This window comes from Sitophilus oryzae, unplaced genomic scaffold, assembly GCF_002938485.1.
Source record: "Sitophilus oryzae breed Bouriz unplaced genomic scaffold, Soryzae_2.0 scaffold_41_pilon_pilon, whole genome shotgun sequence".
In the NCBI taxonomy this organism is placed as follows: Eukaryota; Metazoa; Arthropoda; class Insecta; order Coleoptera; family Curculionidae; genus Sitophilus; species Sitophilus oryzae.
The window spans coordinates 2,357,137-2,377,096 of record NW_022146996.1 but is presented as its reverse complement, the minus strand read 5'-3'; the positions used below and the strand labels follow the sequence as shown (position 1 = coordinate 2,377,096).

General features: G+C 32.7%; 2 protein-coding genes across 2 annotated transcripts in view; one reads left to right on the top strand and one right to left on the bottom strand.

Annotated features, from left to right (window-relative positions):
• The window catches only part of LOC115885727 (THO complex subunit 1), a 28,096-nt gene extending 10,080 nt beyond the window's left edge, over window positions 1–18,016 (top strand). Inside the window, exons 5-10 of the mRNA XM_030904717.1 lie at window positions 443–615; window positions 1,558–1,675; window positions 7,138–7,310; window positions 7,388–7,536; window positions 17,401–17,599; window positions 17,655–18,016. Of these exons, the coding sequence (XP_030760577.1) occupies window positions 443–615; window positions 1,558–1,675; window positions 7,138–7,310; window positions 7,388–7,536; window positions 17,401–17,599; window positions 17,655–17,854 (1,012 nt within the window). The 3' untranslated portion in view covers window positions 17,855–18,016. The remainder of the gene's footprint in view (window positions 1–442; window positions 616–1,557; window positions 1,676–7,137; window positions 7,311–7,387; window positions 7,537–17,400; window positions 17,600–17,654) is intronic.
• Window positions 18,017–18,329: 313 nt separating this feature from the next.
• LOC115885729 (BLOC-1-related complex subunit 8 homolog) lies at window positions 18,330–19,209 on the bottom strand. The gene is made up of 3 exons (XM_030904723.1): window positions 18,922–19,209; window positions 18,690–18,867; window positions 18,330–18,633 (listed from the first exon to the last, which is right to left on the bottom strand). The coding sequence occupies exons 1-3, from the start codon at window positions 18,965–18,967 to the stop codon at window positions 18,372–18,374; spliced, it is 486 nt and encodes a 161-aa protein (XP_030760583.1). The 5' UTR covers window positions 18,968–19,209; the 3' UTR covers window positions 18,330–18,371.
• Window positions 19,210–19,960: the final 751 nt, after the last annotated feature.

The window sequence follows — 19,960 nt, the reverse complement described above, 5'->3', positions numbered from 1 at the left end:
TAGTGAAAATAAATATAGAGTGATATATATTTTTAAGAAGCTCATAGCAAGGGGGATCATACGATTTATAAATATACAAGGTGTTCCATTTGAAAAAACATAACTTTAGTTCATATCTTCAAAAATATTTTTTTCGTAGAAAAACAGACTACGTAAAAAGTTCTATAAGAATCAGTTTTCACCTTCTCGATGTCATCCATAATAACGGAGATACGGAGAATGTCCCAAATTGCAAAATTATCGAAAAGACCCTGTAGCTCAGAAACGAAGAGAGCTATGAAAATTTTGTTGACAGCATCTTCAGTTTGACTAAAAAATGGGACAGGTTTGTGCAAACTGCGCGCATCCTCCAATCTTTACTAATAACGGAGATACCGTATGATTTCAACCAAAATGGGACACCATGTACGTTGATCGATATATTAAAGAAGGTAAATTTCAGTGACAATTACGAACTAAAACCAGATCAAAAAGAATGGGTTACTAATGCTACAGAAAAAGTGTATACTTTATTAAAGGAAACTCCACCTGATGGCGAAAGTTTTGCAGAAGTAACAAAAAGTATACTGAAAAGGGAAGAGTTATGGAATGCATGGAAAAATGACGGCTGTCCAGGTTGGTATTTTTTATTAGTCTGTGACGTCTTACATGTTATAAATAAAGCTTGATTCACAACCTCGAAATCAGTGGAATAAATTAGTAGTTTCAATTAGCCGTAGAAGTTTGTTCACCTAATTTTAATGTAAAGCTTCATTCAGAACCTCGAAATCGGTTGAATAAATTAGTAGTTTCAATTAGTCGTAGAAGTCTCTTCACCTAATTTTAATGTAAGCATTCAGAACGTTATAATTAGTGGTAGTAATTTTCAATTATTGGAAAAAGTTAACAAACATTTGACTTTTCCATTAATTATACTTCAAAATTTGCGAGGAATGTCATTTTGGCCTTTGATTATCACCCGTCAAGAAAAATTTTTGTTAGAAATCAAAAGTTTATTGTTTTACAAGCTAAATATTATGCTTTCTCTATGGATACAACAGACTACCGCAAGCTGTTGCTAGGATATTTTATTAATTTTAATTGTGTTTTTTAGACTTTGTGAATGATCGTAAACTAAAAAGTATAAAGTGTAATTGAAACCACTAATTTATTCCACTAATTGGGAGGTTCTGAATGAAGCTTAAGTATTCCGAACGTCATAATCAGTGGTAGTAATTTTCAATTAGTGGAAAAAGTTAACAAACTTTTGACTTTTCCACTAATTATACTACAAAATTTGCGAGGAATGTCATTTTGACCTTTGATTATCACCCGTCAAGAAAAATTTTGGTTAGAAATCAATAGTTTATTGTTTTATAAGCTAAATATTATCCTTTCTCTATGGATACAATAGACTACCGCAAGCTGTTGCTAGGATATTTCATTAATTTTAATTGTGCTTTTTAGACGTAGTGTGAATAATCGTAAACTAAAAAGTATAAAGTGTAATTGAAACCTCTAATTTATTCCACTAATTGGGAGGTTCTGAATGAAGCTTAACATTTGCTTTTCTTTTAGAGATCAAAAAATCTTTGCCTCAGAGTGAACCTGTAAGTGAAAGAATAGAAAATGTGCAGCCAATGTTAGGCGATCTAATTAGACAAGCCAATGAAAAGGGAAAATATTATATGGGAAAGTATGTTAATATTAAAGTCTTAATATTTTATATCTTAATTGATATTTGATATCTATTGGTCACTATTGTGTTTTTTCTTTCAATTTCGTTGTTTTTTCAATTCGGCATTATGTGGGTATTTGGACGGATGAACGTCTAAAAATTGTTTTTTGTTAGAGGGATGAATTCTAGTTCCTTGGGAGGAACTAGTTCCTCCAAAGGCATAGTTTCTAGATCTTTAGTTCCCGACATTGACATCCCCGTTGCTTGCTCATGGGTTTTGTTACAAGTCAGAACTATTCATAGTAGTATTTGTATTTGACCGGGCATTTTTTGAATACTCTGTATATCTTGTACAATCTTTTATTTGTTCCCTGTAGTGATGGGCATTGCGATTTTTTTAGTGAATCGAATCACTCGATTCAATTTCTCATAATGAATCGACTCTTACGATTCGTTCATTTGAACAAACTACAAACACATTTTGCGTATCACAGTATAAATAGATATTTTTTTGTAAACAACTTTCAGATCGCTTGCATTTTATATCCTACTACATAAATACGCATTCTTCATAAATATAAAGAAAATTAAATATACAGGGTTCCCAGAAATAAGTGCAAGTATTTTAAGGAGTGGTAGATCTGGTCAAAAGAAACATTTTTTTCTCTTTACCGTTTTTCAAATAAGTCCAAATAACCGAGTTATTTTATTTTGAAAATTTAAAAAAAAAATATTTTTTGCTAAAATTTTGAGAACCACTGGATCACATCTGGATTTTCTTTCATGTAAATTTAAGCTACTACCTATGTTATTATTATTATTATTATTATTCCAACGATAAACCATTTTACATTCATAAATCCAAAAAGTAAAAAATACAAATATATAGTAAAAAAATAAAATAATATAGACACTTCCCAAACCAAACACTCTTAAAAACATTCAAAAATGTATACAACAAGATATAATACATATACTTTTAAGACAAGAAAAATATACTTTTACACATTGCACTCACAGGATACTTCTTCCCAATCTGGTTCTAAATGTATTTAAGGACACCCCCCAAAAGTCAAGGTCTTCATTGGCATTGACATATGAAATAAGCCGATTAAGAGGCATATTCTGGGAATGCCTCGTGTTAAATCTACCTCTAGCCAACACATCATTATGCCTAAAATTTCTTGGGTTAGCTGCAAAGTTTATTCGCTGTAGTAAGTGAGGAGAAATCATAATATTATTTAACAATTTGAATATAAAACACATATCTAAAAACACTCTCCTGTCCTCCAACGAACTCAACCCAAAGTGCTCTCTCAATGCACCCACCCCCATGTCTGAATGTCCTGGCCCACATCTATATCGAAGATGTCTCAGAAACGTGTTCTGCACGGCCTCAATGCGGCTTTTATGTGTAAGATAATAGGGGCACCAAATGGTTGAACCATACTCCAACACTGAGCGCACCAGGGAAGTGAAAAGCACAACCAAAGAGCGCAAATCCCTAAAATCCCTAGATGTTCTAATAATTAATCCCATCATTCGACATGCCTTGGCAATAATATGCTGGTAGTGGTCCGAAAACTTATGTTGTCATATTATCAAGAAATTATGTTTTTTAACTTAAAACTAAAAAAAAATCCAAAATTTTTTTCAAAACATTCCAAATTTTCAAAAATTTTTATCGCAAAAAATACCTCATAGGCGTGTTTCTGAGGCCGAAATATACTATCAGTTAAAATACTTGCACTTATTTCTGGGACAACCTGTATATAGCATTAAATTATAGTTTATTTTACTACTACATAATACCGTGTGCGTCTCAAAAGTGGCTCACCCCTTTTATTTTTTCAGATAAAAAAAACAGATTTGGTATGTTAGTATATGACATAAATTAGGATTGATTGACGTGTTCAATTGTTTTCTGTCACTTCCTGTTTTGCCGGAAATGACTACAACTTTTGATTTTTAAATGACACCCTCGGTAATTTTTTACTTCATTTGATAGAAAATGATACTCTGAATAGAATGACATATCATATGTCAACTTTTGACATTTTTGGTTAAAACAAAAACACTAATTTTTATCAAGCAGCCTTGGAAAAATAGATTTGATCGTCTAATGTTATTCGTCTCTTGTCCTGGCTGGTTAAAAGATGCATAAATCGCATTTTTAATCATATCTCAATTTTTTCAAATGGAACGAGGGTGGCTCATTAGCATATTTGGAAAAAGCATTTTTTTACGAATAATTTGGTACCACACACTTGGTATTTCGAGTCAAATTGTCGTTATGAATCGCATGTTGCAATTTTTAATAAACCATATTCGAAAATGTCAAAGTTGAAATATGATATGTCATTCTATTCAGAGTATCATTTTCTATCCAATAAAGCAACAAAAACCCGAGGGTACCATTTAAAAATCAAAAATTGTAGTCATTTCCGGCGAAACAGGAAGTGACAGAAAACAATTGAATACGTCAATCAATCCTAATTTTTGTCACGTATTAACATACCAAATTTCAATTTTTTATCTGAAAAAATAAAAAAGTTACAGGGGGTGAGCCACTTTTGCAACGCACCCGGTATATAGGGTGATTCGCGGCGATGGCACGTTAGACGTTTATGGAGAACTGGTCTTAGAATGTTTATGAAAATTTGGATTTTTACATAAAATATTAAAATATTTTCAGCATTACAGTGTTGCCGCATCATTTGAAAAATGGTAGCATCATTCTTATTTTAAATGGAAAAGCCAGTATAATATTACATTTTTGAAAGCTACTTTCATATCTCATATTATTTCTATTATACTAACCTATATCTATGTCTAATAGTTTTTGAGATAAAAAATAAAACATGTGTAAAATTGACACAAACATGATTGTAAATAAGCATGGGTAAAATCATAAATTAATCATTTTTAAAGTTGAAATTTGGGTTATAAGTTAACGAAAGTATATTCGATCTGTCTAAATAAACCGATTGGTTATTACACAGGAAGAGCAAACATATTATTTATTTCCGTTTGTTATAAATTTTCTCAAATCTTTTTTATTTTGAATTCAACCCTTTGTATATTATTTAAAAAATCAAAAGTCTAATTAAATTGCTTTCTAATGATATATCATGTTCCTATACCTAAACCTTCCGGTTTCTTAAGTAGAGCTATTTAAAAATTAATAATCATATTATAGTTTCATTTCAAGAATTTCATTGCCATAACAATTTTAGAAATTTAGCACGTAAACTCTAATAATTGATACTTATAAGTTTGTATATTTGTCATGGTAACGAATTTCTTTAAAGAAACAATTATAATAAAGTTATTAACTTTTAAATGGTTTTACTGAAGAAATCAGAAGGACAATTTTGTCTGGGTTTCGATTTATTAAATAAAATACATAGGCTTGAATTTAAAATATCGATAATTCGAACGATTTTATAACAAACAGAAATAATTATATTTGCTAACCTCCCTGTTTGATATCCAATCAGTTGATTTAGGCAGATCGAATATATCGACTTTCCTTAATCTATAAACCAAATTTCAGCTTTCAATATGCCGAAATTATGATTTAACCAATGTCTATTCAAGATCATGATTTTGTCAATATTATACATGTTTTATGTTTTATCTCGAAAACTAGTAGATATTGGTATAGGTTAGTGTAATAGAAATATTTTGAGATATGGAAGTAGTTTCGAAAAATATAATAACATACCAGATGTTCCATTTAAAATAACAAAGATACTACCACTTTTAGTATGAAGCGGCAACACTGTAATGCTGAAAATAATTTAGACAGATGGAGCAGGTGCCTTTATGCAAAAATCCAAATTTTCAAAAAAATCTTATCACACCGGTTCTCCAGAAACGTCTAACGTGCCATAGCCGTGAATCACCCTGTATAAAATTGGTATAATAGAACGTAAAATTTTATTACTACGATAATAATTACTTATCTATATTTTCATTATTGCTATTACCTATATTACAAATTACTTATATTACATAAAAGTTTGGGTACTCAAGCTCATAGTATATCGTTCTAATATTTATTTTTTAAACAAACCGTATTGTAAGCAATGAATCAATTCTCACGATTCTTTGAAAGAACGAGCCGTAGAAACGAACTCGCATTGTGATCCGATTCAATTCTTACGACTCGTTTGTTCAAACCATGTTCAAACTTTATGGATCTGTGGTGGCCACGTGGCCACTAGTGATGGGCATTACGATTCTTTTTAGTGAATCGAATCACACGATTTAATTTCTCATATTGAATTGACTCTGAACGATTCGTTCATTTGAACGAATCATATGCACAATTTACGTTTCATAAAAACAAGAATCGTAACTGGCACTAGCAGCGATAATTTGGTAGGACAATTACTTAAGGGATCAGAAAAAGAAATATACAGTTCTTTCATTTGTTTTTCAACACTTTATGATACTGTCATCGTAATTGGATTGATTATTTTACCAATAATATTAAATTATCAATCCAATTTATATATACTATTTATTAAAGACTTTTTAATACCAATTTAATATTTTTAGAGTCATATTTTAATTCCGATTTAATAACCATAATAAATAGTATATAATACCGCATGATCGAAAAAAAGTGGCGTCCAGTTGGCTTGGAAATGAACATCGATGACATTGCCCATTACTTTACATATAAAAATGACAGCGATCTTCATTTTATAACCATCGTTGACGCCGTTTTTTATCACATTGAGCAGAGGCCAACAATATTTATTTGGAGCTGCATAAAAACACGATTTCCTCTTTTAGTCCCGACATTTAATAGTCGGTAATATTATTTTAACAAAAATATTAACATGAAAATTAAATACCTTACAGATACTCCCGTACTAAGTACAGTATAAATAAGTTTTTTTCTTGTAAATAACTTTCTTATCGCTTGTTTATGGCTTTTGTTCAAGTCTAAATATTGGTGCCTGCATTTACGCTTATATCAGCGCCGCCGCGCCCAACGCGAAACCAACGATCATGTTGTGGTCGATTCAATTCTCACGATTCTTCTTTACGGCTCATCGTTCAAATCTTACGGATCCGTACTGGCCACGACTCTTTGAACGCATGACCGAATTCTGATCCGATTCAATTCTCACGATTCTTTTTTACGGCTCGGCGTTCAAATGTTATGGATCCTTGCTGGCCACGATTCAATTGAACGAACCGGATTGCAAGCAATCAATCAAATCTCACGATTCATTCTTAATACTCGTTCAAATGAACAATCTTCAATCTCTGCCCTCCTCTAGTGGCCACGATTCAATTGAGCGAACCGTATTCTAAGCGGTGAATCGAATCTCACGATTCGTTTTGAATACTCATTCGATCGTTGCCCACCTCTAGTTCCCTTTAATGTAAAGTTATTCATTAATTTCATCTCTTTATAATAATACAGTAATTCATCTCTTTATAATGTCATTATATTTCAGCGCTGAACTAACGAAGCTTTGGAATATGTGTCCAAATAATTTAGAAGCATGTAAAGGTAAAGAAAGGGACATTATGCCCTCGTTAGACGAATATTTTGCGGAAGCGATGGCACAAATAGAATCAAATGCTGTGGTGAAAGATGAAGATAATATTCTAAAAGATAGTAACTTTGGTATGAACACTACACTAATACTTATTTAATAATAATTAATGTAATAAAATCTAATGGTAATTTTGTATAATTGATAGGTTGGAGAGCATTGAGGCTGCTAGCAAGAAGAAGCCCACATTTTTTCTCTCTTAATACTACGCAGTACCATCCATTGTCAACATATCTAGAAGTAATGGTTCAAAAAATAGCTCACGAGAAACCAGGTCGAGTAGATGAAAATAGTCAGGTACAAAATACATATCCTGTCGGCTACATTGACTCTTGGGTCCAAATATATTTCAAGACTATATGGTTAATAGCCCATTTACACAATGAGTGGAAAGTGAAGCCAAACAAATGAAATGGGAATATCAATCTTGCATCAATCTATTCTTTTGGTTCAACGCGATTTTTATGCGCACGCCCCAAATAAAACGATCTGATTCGCGTACTTCATCGCTGAACTCTGTCACTGGCTGTTACATGCCCTCGCACTATTTTAAACTCTAAATATTAATAATATATTATAATATATTATTTTTTTATTGGTAATGGCATTATTTCAACCTGTTATATATTCTTGAAATATAGACAAATCTATCCGTTTCTTATTTTTGTTTAAATATGTCAGAGATTAAATTTAAATTTATAAATAAAGGCGCGAACAGTAAGACGCTAACTTGATTTACGTTGTATATAGAAACTCTGAAAACTACTTGTATTGGTCAGTATCAAATAAATCATCTAATCGCAAAGTACTTCTCACTCTTGCATAGTTCAAAGCCGTTGAACCAAAAAGACCGACTTATAGCGATGTTGTAAGTCGGAGAGAGAAAAATGCATTTATTATATAACCATTTCATCAGGTGCTCTGTTTCATGCGCTTTGAAGAATACTTGCTTTTCCCTCTTTGTTCGGTACATTTTATTGTACTAAACACATTGACTGTACTCTTCTTACCCTAGATCATATACAATATACTTACGTGGATAAATCAACGCCATAAATTTAGCATTAAAAAATATGTATCCAACATCACGACATGCCATTTTCAAACCTTCTTTATTGCATTTATAAAACGTTCAATAGGTTTGTCTTTTTCGAGAACCTTACTTTGCTCATGCGCATTAAAAATTGCAGGTATTTCCAAAATAATCACAATTTTATACGGTTTAGAAAGTTCAAATTATACCACAGATTAGGTATCCTATAAGTATACAGATAAAAATCTTGTCCCTAATTCGTGGTACGAAAATTGTTTTTTAGGACGATGTGCAAACGAGTCAAATTTCCTGTGCGCAAAAATAAACTCGCGTAAAATAACAATAAACAGCGTAATAGAGAGATATCGCTAAACCGAATAGCGTGCATGGACATTAATAAGGCTAGGTGTTATTTCCTTTACGTGAGGTGGTATTAACTCTCTTCATTTATAGTTATCGGATCGGAAAGAATTCTGATCGCGTCGCGTCCGCTATTTAAACTTAACCTAACTTTGAATTTAAAACTTTGAAATTGTTTTGTTTACTAGGCATTTTAAAACTAAAGGGCTAAAGTGCTTATTTCCAGTGCTTTATTGTTCATCGTCTGCCAATGGGTTTAGGGCAACAAGCAACAAATTCTCTTAGAAGGGCTAAGTGGTCATCTGCTGTAAACCTAAGACTTTTTATAGGTTCTTTAGTATTGGAAGAGGTGGAATCCATATTTTAGGCCATATTTATTTAATTAAAACTAATCCGAGCTACTTAAATATGAAATTACCTAATAAGTAATAATTCAAAACAATTCAAACATAACCTAAAATAAAAGATCTCGCCGGCCGGCTCCGGTTGTCAAATACCCGCACATGCCCATTTAAGCAATTTTTAAACGTTATCAGAGGTTATTTAGAAAGAGCGCTTGGTGTAATTGATCCGCAAATTACGTCAGGCTGTAACGTTATTAGCGGGTGTTGCGTTGACTCGCGCATATCGTAACCATGATAAGGTACGCGTAAATACTGGATGACGCTATTCGGTTTTCCGATATCTCTCTAATAACTGTGCCGGTCAGGCGCTGTGCACAATTTTAGAGGCCATACGTGGGCGTGCTATGTGCGCAAACTAGTCACCTAACTAGTGTCCGATTCCGAAAATTGGAACCATGAAAAACAATAAAGAAAAAATAAACATTATAATCTGTATAATCTGTGATTATACGTTGTTATGGTAACCAACTTTTCATTGTCATCATATTGTCATAATCTTGTCATAATCATATGTCATAATCTAACTTCCATTGTATAACACAATTGTATAATAACGGCTTGTTCCGTCAAGGATGCAAGTGTGTTCAGTGAGAAGTTTTTTAAGTTTGTGCAATTATATTTCTATTTTTTTTCGTTGGACTTTTTAAATACTCGTAAAAATGACTAGAAAGTGTTTGGTGTGTGGAAGTTCTAATATAAAGGTCCCCGAATTATCTTTTCATAGGCAAGTAAAGTATTCAGTTGTTTTTTTATTTATATTATACCACATGCATACTTTCTGGTAGATTCCTAAGATTAGATTTCCTAAGAATATTGATATTTGTACGGAGCGGCGAAATGTATTTTTTAGATAATTTAATTTTTGTGACAGCAAAACATTCAATTTATTGTTCAAATACAGTACAAGCTCGATAGTTCGACACCGGAAAAATTAAACTATCGTCGAATTAATGAATGTGTCGAATAACTGGATTAGCTGTGTAATGATTCTACGTAACGCAATTTGTACAAACTGGTATGTACCTAACTGCGACTAAAGTTTCTACTTTTGCACGGTTCTTGATTATAGAATAAATGGTGAGCCGAGGAACTTTATACGATTTGGCAATGTCTGTTACTTTTAAGCCGCTGTCCACTTTACGTAATATTTCCATTTTAATTTTAAGGGTTAACGTTTGATGTTTCCGTTTTGTTGAAGACATAAGGCTACAAACAAGCCAAAATTCAACAAATCACGGAGCAAACGATTTAAGTACGTTACTTGTACACAGACGCTGAAAGACAACTGTCGAACACTGATTGCTTGCATATTTGAGTCGAACTACAGAGCAGCAATTTTATATTTTTGTCGAACTACAGGGTTTAGTCCCGATTCGGAAAAACGTCGAACTAGTGGGCGTGTTGAATTATCGAACGTCGAACTATCGAGCATGCACTGTATACAGACCGGACCACCGTAGCAGTAACATAGGCAGAACCGGACAAATTAGCGTATACCAGTCCGCCGGATAAAAAGCAAGCGAAAAAATGCGATAAAATAAAAATAGGTCGATATGTGATAAGAATGTGTCAGAATTTGTATTTATTCGTGTTTTAATAGCCAACACGAATACGTAGATTCTCGCGACAGTTCTCATGTAAAATTTATTTTTTTAAGTAAAATAATGGATGTTTATGAAGTTCGTGAGAAAATTCAAATTGTAAAATGGTATTTCCAAAATAGGTCTTATCGGGATATACAAACAATTTTTCCACAAACTTTTGTAAACAGGCCAATTCCATCTTTATCTACTATATCAAGAGTTATTAATAATTTTGAAACACATGGGTGCGTGTCCCCACAAAAATACAAAAAGCCTGATGTGTTCATTAATGAAGAACAGGAGTTAAAGCAAGTGCCGATTTTTGTACTACCGCGGATCAAAATCCCACGTTTTCAAGTAATCAAATTGCTGAGGTGGTTGCCCTGCACAATGCCCGTATTGTTCAAGGATATTTGAACAATACTTTTCCCAACCGTTTAATTAGTGGACATGGAACTATTTTGTGGCCCGCTAGATCACCAGATCTTTCTCCCAATGATTTCTTTTTGTGGGGTTATGTAAAATCCAAAGTGTATGGTCATAATAGGGCTAATAATCTAGATGAGCTTAAGTAAAAATACGAGAGGCTTTCCAAACTATTAGCCCTAATATGTTAGCCAATGTCAGACGGGGATTTTACGACCGCCTAGGCTTCTGTCTAGCACCAGAGGGTGGTCTTTTTGAACACTTGTTATAACTTTTTTTATTTAGAGTAATATTATAGTTTTTTTTTGGGTTTAGAGAATTTATTTATTTTTAGTTTTGGCTTGTAAACACACTCAAATAATAAATATTTAAGTATTTTTATTTTAAATGTTACCTTAAGTGAAGGTAAACACTTAAAATGAAAATAATCAATACACGGCACTCCTCGCGTCATATTCCTAGTCTGTCACGACCGACCCGTCCAAGCACAACTGCAACTGCGTACTGCCTGACCAGCCGCGACTAGCCGGCAGTGACTCTCGAGTACGAACGCAAAACGGGTAAACGTAAATTCGTCCGGCAACTTGCTATGTTACTAGTAGCCTGGTCTTCTCTGTATACATTTTACAAATTAAATTTTTAAAATTAATGTTCAAATTTGGCGCTTGGACGAACAGTCCTCGACAAGGATAGATAGAGTAGAAGCACCGCGTGTGCAACAAAAAGAAGGTAAATGGAAATCGTTGATATGTTTGCGACACAGTTTCCATAGTTATTTACTTATACACGTAAGTATATATGATCTAGGCTTCTTACACATGAAAATCGGCATCGAAAGTTACACGTTGCGGACGGTGTATAGGTTGACCAATTAATATTCTAAATAGGCTCTGCAGGATTTAAATGAATATTTGCGGAAAAAATAGGAGGGTATTTTACATAAAATTTTTCGATGTGACGTTTTCCTACAAAATTGTTTGGTTATTATACAGGGTGAGTCTTAGATATTTGCATATATTTTCAGGGCTGGTAGATCTCGAAAACAGAAACATTTTTTTCTTTACCCTTTTTCAAATAAGTACAAAATAACCCAGAGATTTTACTTTGAAAATGAAAAAAAAAAAATTCGCTTACGTTTTGAGGACCGCTGGACCTTTTCTGGGTTTTCTTTCTTGTAAATTTAATCTACTCTCTATGTTGCCATATTATGAAGATTTGTATTTTTAACTAAAATTTTAAAAAATTTCCAATTCTTTATTCAAAAAAATTCCGAATTTTCAAAGAAAATTTTTCGCAAATAAAAACCATAGCAGTGTTTCTGGGGTCGATATTATACAGGGTGGCGCACCTCATTCGCCTCGGTTGATTATACGAAAACGGAAAGATTTAGAAACAAAATATTTTATGGGTTTATGTGAGGAGTCAATGTGCACAATTTAAAATTATTTTGAAATATACAGGGTGTCTCAGAACTAAGATCCATACCAAAGTTATATTTTTACTTATAGAACACCCGGTATTATATTTCATTTTTGGATTCTTGGGTCCAAAAAAAGACATTTATTATAAGGGTCTATATATATAAAAGACATTTATTATAGGGTTATATGTTTAAAATCATTGGTTTTTGAGATATTTAAAGATATTTAAATATGCATGCTACAAGAGAATTGATTATTAAGACCCTGTACATTACTTTTCAGAATTAATTCTTGTGCTGAGTTTAAAGGCAAAGAAATAAACTTTACTGAAAAATATTATTGCTTCCTTAAATTTATACAGGGGTATCAAAAAATAGTGATCTATTTTAAGGATTTATATTTACATAAAAACTTTGTTATTTCAAATGCAACACCCTGTATTTTTTTAAATAAATCGAAGCAGATTCAAATGTTCTTTCAAACTATATTAGGGTTTCCTCTACCTATCTATCTCAGATTTTGAATAAAAAGCAATTTTTAAATAAAATGGCAATGAAGATGGCTGGTATCGCCATGGCAATTTTCTAGTGACAGTAACTATTTTCAAAATCTACATTAGTTTATAGACTTTATTTAAATCTATACCAGTTTACTTTTATTTAATTGACCTACAATACTTTAATAAATAATATTTATTAATATGTATTTATTATTCTATCAAGAAAAACGAAGAAGTAGTTCTTTGTTTTATTTTACGATAACTTGTAGATATATGATTTTTTTATAAAAGAGCCAATTACGGCAAATTCAATTTCTTTACTTCCAACGACAGGTTTCTGCCTAATAGGTTTTGTTATAAACATACACTACCAATTCTACGAAATAGGAAATAGGACAAGTAGTTTTTCAAAGGAACGTTTATCAGGAAGATTCCTATTTGGATATCATTGAGCATTAGCTCTTGCTCTTGAGGCCAAGAAATATTTTTTCTCACAAAATAAAATCACTAGTAACATATCCATTCGTTCCACCAACAGATATGGCTTTATTTTTCTTCATAAAATAAATAATACTTACTTATTAAACTATTGTGGGTAAATTTTAGTAAACTGTTCAAATAATAATGTCCATACATTAATGTTGATGTTGAAAATAGTTAATAACTGTCACTAGAAAATTGCCATGACGATACCAGCCATCTTGATTGCCATTTTATTTAAAAATCGCTTTTTATTCAAAACCTGAGATAGATAGATATAGGAAACCCTAATATAGTTTGAAAGAGCATTTGAATCTGCTTCGATTTATTTAAAAAAATACAGGGTGTTGCATTTGAAATAACAAAGTTTTCATGTAAAATAAATCCTTAAAGTAGATCACTAATTTTTGGTACCCCTGTATAAATTTAAGGCGACAATAATATTTTTCAGTAAAGTTTATTTCTTTACTTTTAAACTCAGCACAAGAATTAATTCTGAAAGGTAATGTACAGGGTGTTGATAATCAATTTTCTTGTAGCATGCATATTTAAATATCTTTAAATATCTCAAAAACCAATGATTTTAAACATATTTAACCCTTATAATAAATGCCTTTTTTTGGGCCTAAGAATCCAAAAATGAAATAAAATACCGGGTGTTCCATAAAAAAAATATAACTTTGGTATGGATCTTAGTTCTGAGACGCCCTGTATATTTCAAAATAATTTTAAATTGTGCACATTGTCTCGCCACATATACCCATAAAATATTTTGTTTCTACATCTTTCCGTTTTCGTATAATCAACCGAGGCAAATGAGGTGCGCCACCCTGTATACCACCCCCTAAAAATATTTGCACTTATTTAAGATTTCCCCTGTATAGGGTGACCCAAAAATACAATATCATCAACGTATTGCAAAAACAGATCGCTCTGGAAGAAATAATTTTGGTATGCGAATGGCACTAATTAAATCTAGTTTTTAGGTTGAATGCTTATTTGAGTATATTATATACAGGATGCTCAATAGGGTGGGCCAAAAAAATTGACTATTTTTTTTCGCTTTATACTGTGAAAATGTTGGTAGACACCTCAAAAAATTCTCTCCAAGTATGAACTCTTAATTTTAATAGGAAGGTGTCCTCCGCCTTTCAGTTTTCTATTTTTTTTAAATTTTATTATTAGAAAGAAAAATTCATATCTCGGTATCTACTATTTAGAAAAAAATATCTCTTCTCATATGTTTGTAGGAAATGGAATTCTCTACAAAAAAGGTCTCTTACATATTTTTTTGTAAACCTCACCATTCGAAAGTTATTAAAGGTTGAAGATTTATTATTTTAAGGTACTTTTCTTTTTTCTTATGAATTTTATAACTCGTTAACAAAAAATCATTATGATACGCGCAACACATGGTTTTGTAGGAAATTCACTGCTCTACAAAAATTGTTTTTTATGGTAAGTCAATTAAATTAACTGTTTAAAAGATAGTCATCGTCAAACTTCAATGCACAATAATTTTAATAGTTTTCGATTAATAATTCGAAAAATTTCAATTCAACTTATGAGTTTCGGGGAAATTTTTACAAATTTAAGTTTCTGTCGTGAAAGTAGAATGTAGAATGTTTAGGAGGGGAGTTAATCACCGCGACCTTATAGATCTATTGTGTGTTCCCCTTTCTTGAGTTATAACGAGTTATAACTCATCATACAGTCTCAGGGCTTTAACAAAAGCCAGTATCTGATACGGCTCCACAGAAGCCAGCTCTCCATCCTCGACATCAGACGTACCAAGGTTCATGGCACGTATGGTCGTCGTCTCGGCGCACTCAGTGATAAGGTGTTCTGGTGTTTCCCCATTTTCCCCACAAAATCTGCATTCGCCGTTGTTTCTCAGTTTCAGCCTACTGAGGTGTTCGTTGAGGAGACAGTGTCCTGTTAGAAACCCCGTGACAATCCGAAGATTGTTTTTACTTAAATCAAGGAAAACCTTTGATTTTTCTCATAAGTCCTGAGTCATAAGTTCTGAGGAACTTTTTCGAGTGTCTTAGGCCGTTGGAGGACACCCATTCCAAGTTACGGATGGAGTCTTCAGATTCTTCAGTTCCGCTTTCAGTTGGTTCCCGTTTGGAAAACAGAACGGTTCTGGTCCAGTTAGTGGAGTGTTCGCTCCTTTTCTAGCTAGATAATTTGCTTTTTCATTGCCTTCTATCCCTTGGTGAGCAGGCACCCAGAGTAGGAGGACTTTATTTTCTTTACCTAATTTGTTGAGCTTCTCTAGGCATTCTTGACCAACTTCGAATTGATGGTTACTGAGTTGATCGCGTTAAGTGCTGCTTGACTATCGGATAGGATGGCAATTTCCTGTTTTCGATAGTTCCTATCTAAGATAAATTGGACGCATCTTTCGATAGCGCAAATTTCTGCCTGAAGGATACTGGGGTAGGTGCCCATTGGTTCGGAGTATTCAGTTTTCGGCCCAAATACTCCTATCCCTGTCCCTGCTTTGGTTTTGGAAGCATCAGTATACCAAGTGATGGTATGGTCTTTTATATGCTGAGTAAGCGTTTCTTTCTTCCAATCCTTTTTATTACTCAATACTACAGTGAGGTGTTTCTCAAAGTTGTAAATTCTTGGTATGTCATCCACTGGGAGTTGGAGAAGTGGAATTTTCTTTTTGAGAGTGTTCCAAGCCCCTGACCTGAAAATTCTCCCAGTACTGTTTCCGTCAGTACAGTTTCCGATCATTCTAATCAGTCGCATTGGCATAACTACCGACGACAATGTGCAGTGGTGTTAGGTCTAGAATGACCTCCATTGCTGCTGTTGGACATGTTCTCATGGCACCTGTGATGCAGATACATGCCAATCTCTGTACTATGCACAGGTTTTGCCTTGCTGTACGTTGCTCTAGTTTTGTATACCAAGCAACTGCTCCATAAGTAATCATGGGTCTTACTATCATGGTATACATCCAGCGCAAAATGTTAGGGGCGCACCCTACCTATTTCCGGCCAGTCTTCTGCATATCATGAGAGCCTTTGTGGCTTTGCTGGTAATGTTCTTAATATGCCTGTTCCAGAGAAGTTTACTATCCAAGGTTATTCCCAGATATTTCACTTCCTGTGATGGCAGTATTTCCTTTCCATCTAGATGGATTCTTTTCAAGTTTTTCAAACTTCGCTGAAAGTAACTCGTCGTGAAAGTAACTACTATGGAAGTTCTACCGTCTCAAATACACATTCTACTACAAACTCGATTTAATTAGCGCCATCTACATACTAAATTCCAGTTTTCTAGCACAAACCGTTTTTTTTTAATGATATCATGGTCTAAAGTGCAGTTCTAGTGCTATTTTTAATTTTTTACCTTATTAATTACTATAGTAACATCATAACTTTGTAAGGAAGGAAAACATTTCAAGTTCAGCAGTGGACGAAATACGCTAAATGTAAAAATACAAAAGCCTTCTTTAATTCTTTAATTAACTGGAAACTTCCTGAACATTAATTTGATTGACTGTAGTTTTAATTGTCACTTCTTCTGCACTACAATCTCTAAAAAGATTATATAGATACGGTAATCGCAAAACATTTTCCGATGCACGTCATCAATCATATCAAAATTGACACTAAAGCCTATAAACCTGACTAAATGAAATTTTGGCAAAAATGTTTAAATTATTTTTATCTGCAGAATATGTTGGCGAAGTTTCCGGAATACAAATCGGACCACTCTGAATAAATATATTTGCAAGAGCGTGATTTTTTCATCTTTGTACTTGTCAAATGGAAACTAACTGCGTCAAGAGTTCCGACTCTCTCTTTTTTTTTAAATCTAAAGTTATTTGGCTATAATGCCTTGAATCCTATCCAGATATACTTTTTTCAATAACAAGATACTAAAAAAAATCTGATTTGTTGCAAACTTTTTGGAACATCCTGTATAATTTAAGGAATCTCAACAAGAGCCAGAAATGGAGGAGAATATTCTGACCGAAGAACAAACTGCGGAAGATTTTAAACAAAACGACCAAGAGATGTTTGCAGATGATAGTAACCCAAGAGTAGAAATCAAAAACATAAGTGAGGAGAGGTTGCATTTGATTATTGAAAAAATTGAACCTCAATGGGAGAAATTGGGAACTAAGCTGGGTTAATATTATTGAATGAATAAAAAATATCTTATAAATATTTCTTCTAATTTTAGGATATAAACCAGACGAAATAGAATGGTTTAAAAATGAACATCAAGGACGTCTTGACCAAGCTAAACACATGATGCAGCTTTGGTTTGAAGATGACGAGGACGCTAATTTTGACAATCTTCTATATATTTTAGAAGGATTGGAAATGAGTGAGGCCGCTGAAGCTGTTCGAAACGAATTGAATAATACTATGGAAACTTGACAGAAGGATTTCTCTGAAATTTTATTTCCTAACACACCTTAATATGCATGTTAAATATCTTATTGACCCAAATAGTAATTATATTAGTTATTCAGTTTCTGAATTAAACAAATATATTATTTGTGTATTAAGTTGTCAGAGTTCAAATAAATATTATATTTTCCAGGAACTATATTTTCTTTAATACAGAATATTGGCATTTGCGCGCAGATTTATTACTAACTTTTTTGGATCTAAAAATTTAGATATAAATTTGAATATTTTAGATAAAATTATTTCCAGGTGTACTTTCTTTTTAAAATATTTTTCACTTTCTGGCACTTCCAATTTACCCCGAGGTAAGTTGCCAATTTCCTTATTTTAAATAGAATCTATATATTTTTTAAGTTTTGTAGTCTACATGAAATTCTAAATTAGGCATTTTTGCCTACCCTGCTTTGATTAGCACTGCACAATCCTGGTAAAAAAACGCGTCTATGTAATAATACATATATTAAACAAACTAAGTTACAATGCATTAAGAATTTGACGAGTGTGTGGCTTTACTCATCATACTTTCAACTTTGTTAGCTGTTTCTCTAACAACATCTGATAGTTCTGGTAATTCAGGTAAGTCCAAAGTAATATGAGCTGAAAGCCTTTTATATACTGAACTTGAGTCTGACTTCTTCCTTCTAGATTCTTCATACTTTAATTGTTGCTTTAGGAATATCGCATTCTTTAAACCTTCACGTATATTATCAAAAGTTTCATTTGCACTGCTGGTAGATTTTAGAGCTCTTAAAAATAAATATTTATTTGCAAAATTGTTAATTATGAAATACTGGCTAATTACCCTACTGCATATTCCATATCGTAACATCTTCCTTGTAATTCAACGTGCAATTTATTGACGTCCGTTCGTCTATCTACCATAGGATGTAATGCTTTCCTCACATGTTCTTGTAGTCTATAAAATGCTAAAGAGGGTTCATTAGCTACTATATGCATGTTTTCCGATATTCTCTCAGTAGCTAAAAAATATCTAGCTAGTAGTGTTTGTCAAGTTAGTTATAATTTAGACTTACCCTTACGTACTCTTACTTCTAAATCCGAATCAGAATTAAAAGACATAGCCTTTTAGAATTAAATCAAATTCGTCGTATTCCTAATTACATTGCTTCACAAAGAAATTTTTAAATAAACTGTTACTTATACCTACTTGCTTATACCCTCGTTTATATATTTATATCGTTTATATCTAGCTGACATAGATTTTCATAATAAAAACAAAGTTTGTGTTTTCTTTTAAAGGTAAATTAAGGTAAATAAATAACACAGACAAATAAGAAAGAAGAAAGTACCTATTTTGGGCATAGCTAAATTTTATTTTGACAGAGAACTACCATAGATAATAGGTTAATTAATGTTCTTTTTGTACAAGGGTAGTAAATTAGTAAGTATATCATGGATGGGTAAACGTAATTGTTTCACACTTCACACAGAGAATAGGTACATTAGTTTAACAAGAATATATCAAGGGATATAATATGCATAAGATACGATAATAAAAACCTATAAAATAAAAATAGTAGTAATTGCAAAGATTCTTCTATCTTTACAATTATATTTTACATCAAGAAATATATATGTAAATAGTTCAAATATCTTGTTAGCCAACCCTAGAATGATCATTAACTTCAAGAAGAATCAGGGTGCAGCCACACTATCCTAAAAACGGCGTATCGGCGTAACGGGCGTAATGACCTTGAATGGATTTCCAGTAATTCTATTGGCTGAACATTCATCTGTCAGAAATTTTATCTGTCAAATTCATCTGTCAAAAATTTTAGCCAATAGAATTACTGGAAATCGATTCAAGGTCGTTACGCCGTTACGCCGATACGCCGTTTTTAGGATAGTGTGGCTGCACCCTCAGGTGGATCCTCGATCCATAAAATAATTAACTAGAAAGAAGTGTCAACTCTGTGTTAAATCGTGGAAACACGATACGCCACCGAAAGCCTTCGTTGTCGTCTGGAGAACTAATTTTCCAATTGACACGTTGACATGATAAGGACATGATGGCTTAATTTTCATTTCCGTTTCCGGTTATTCAATGGCGGG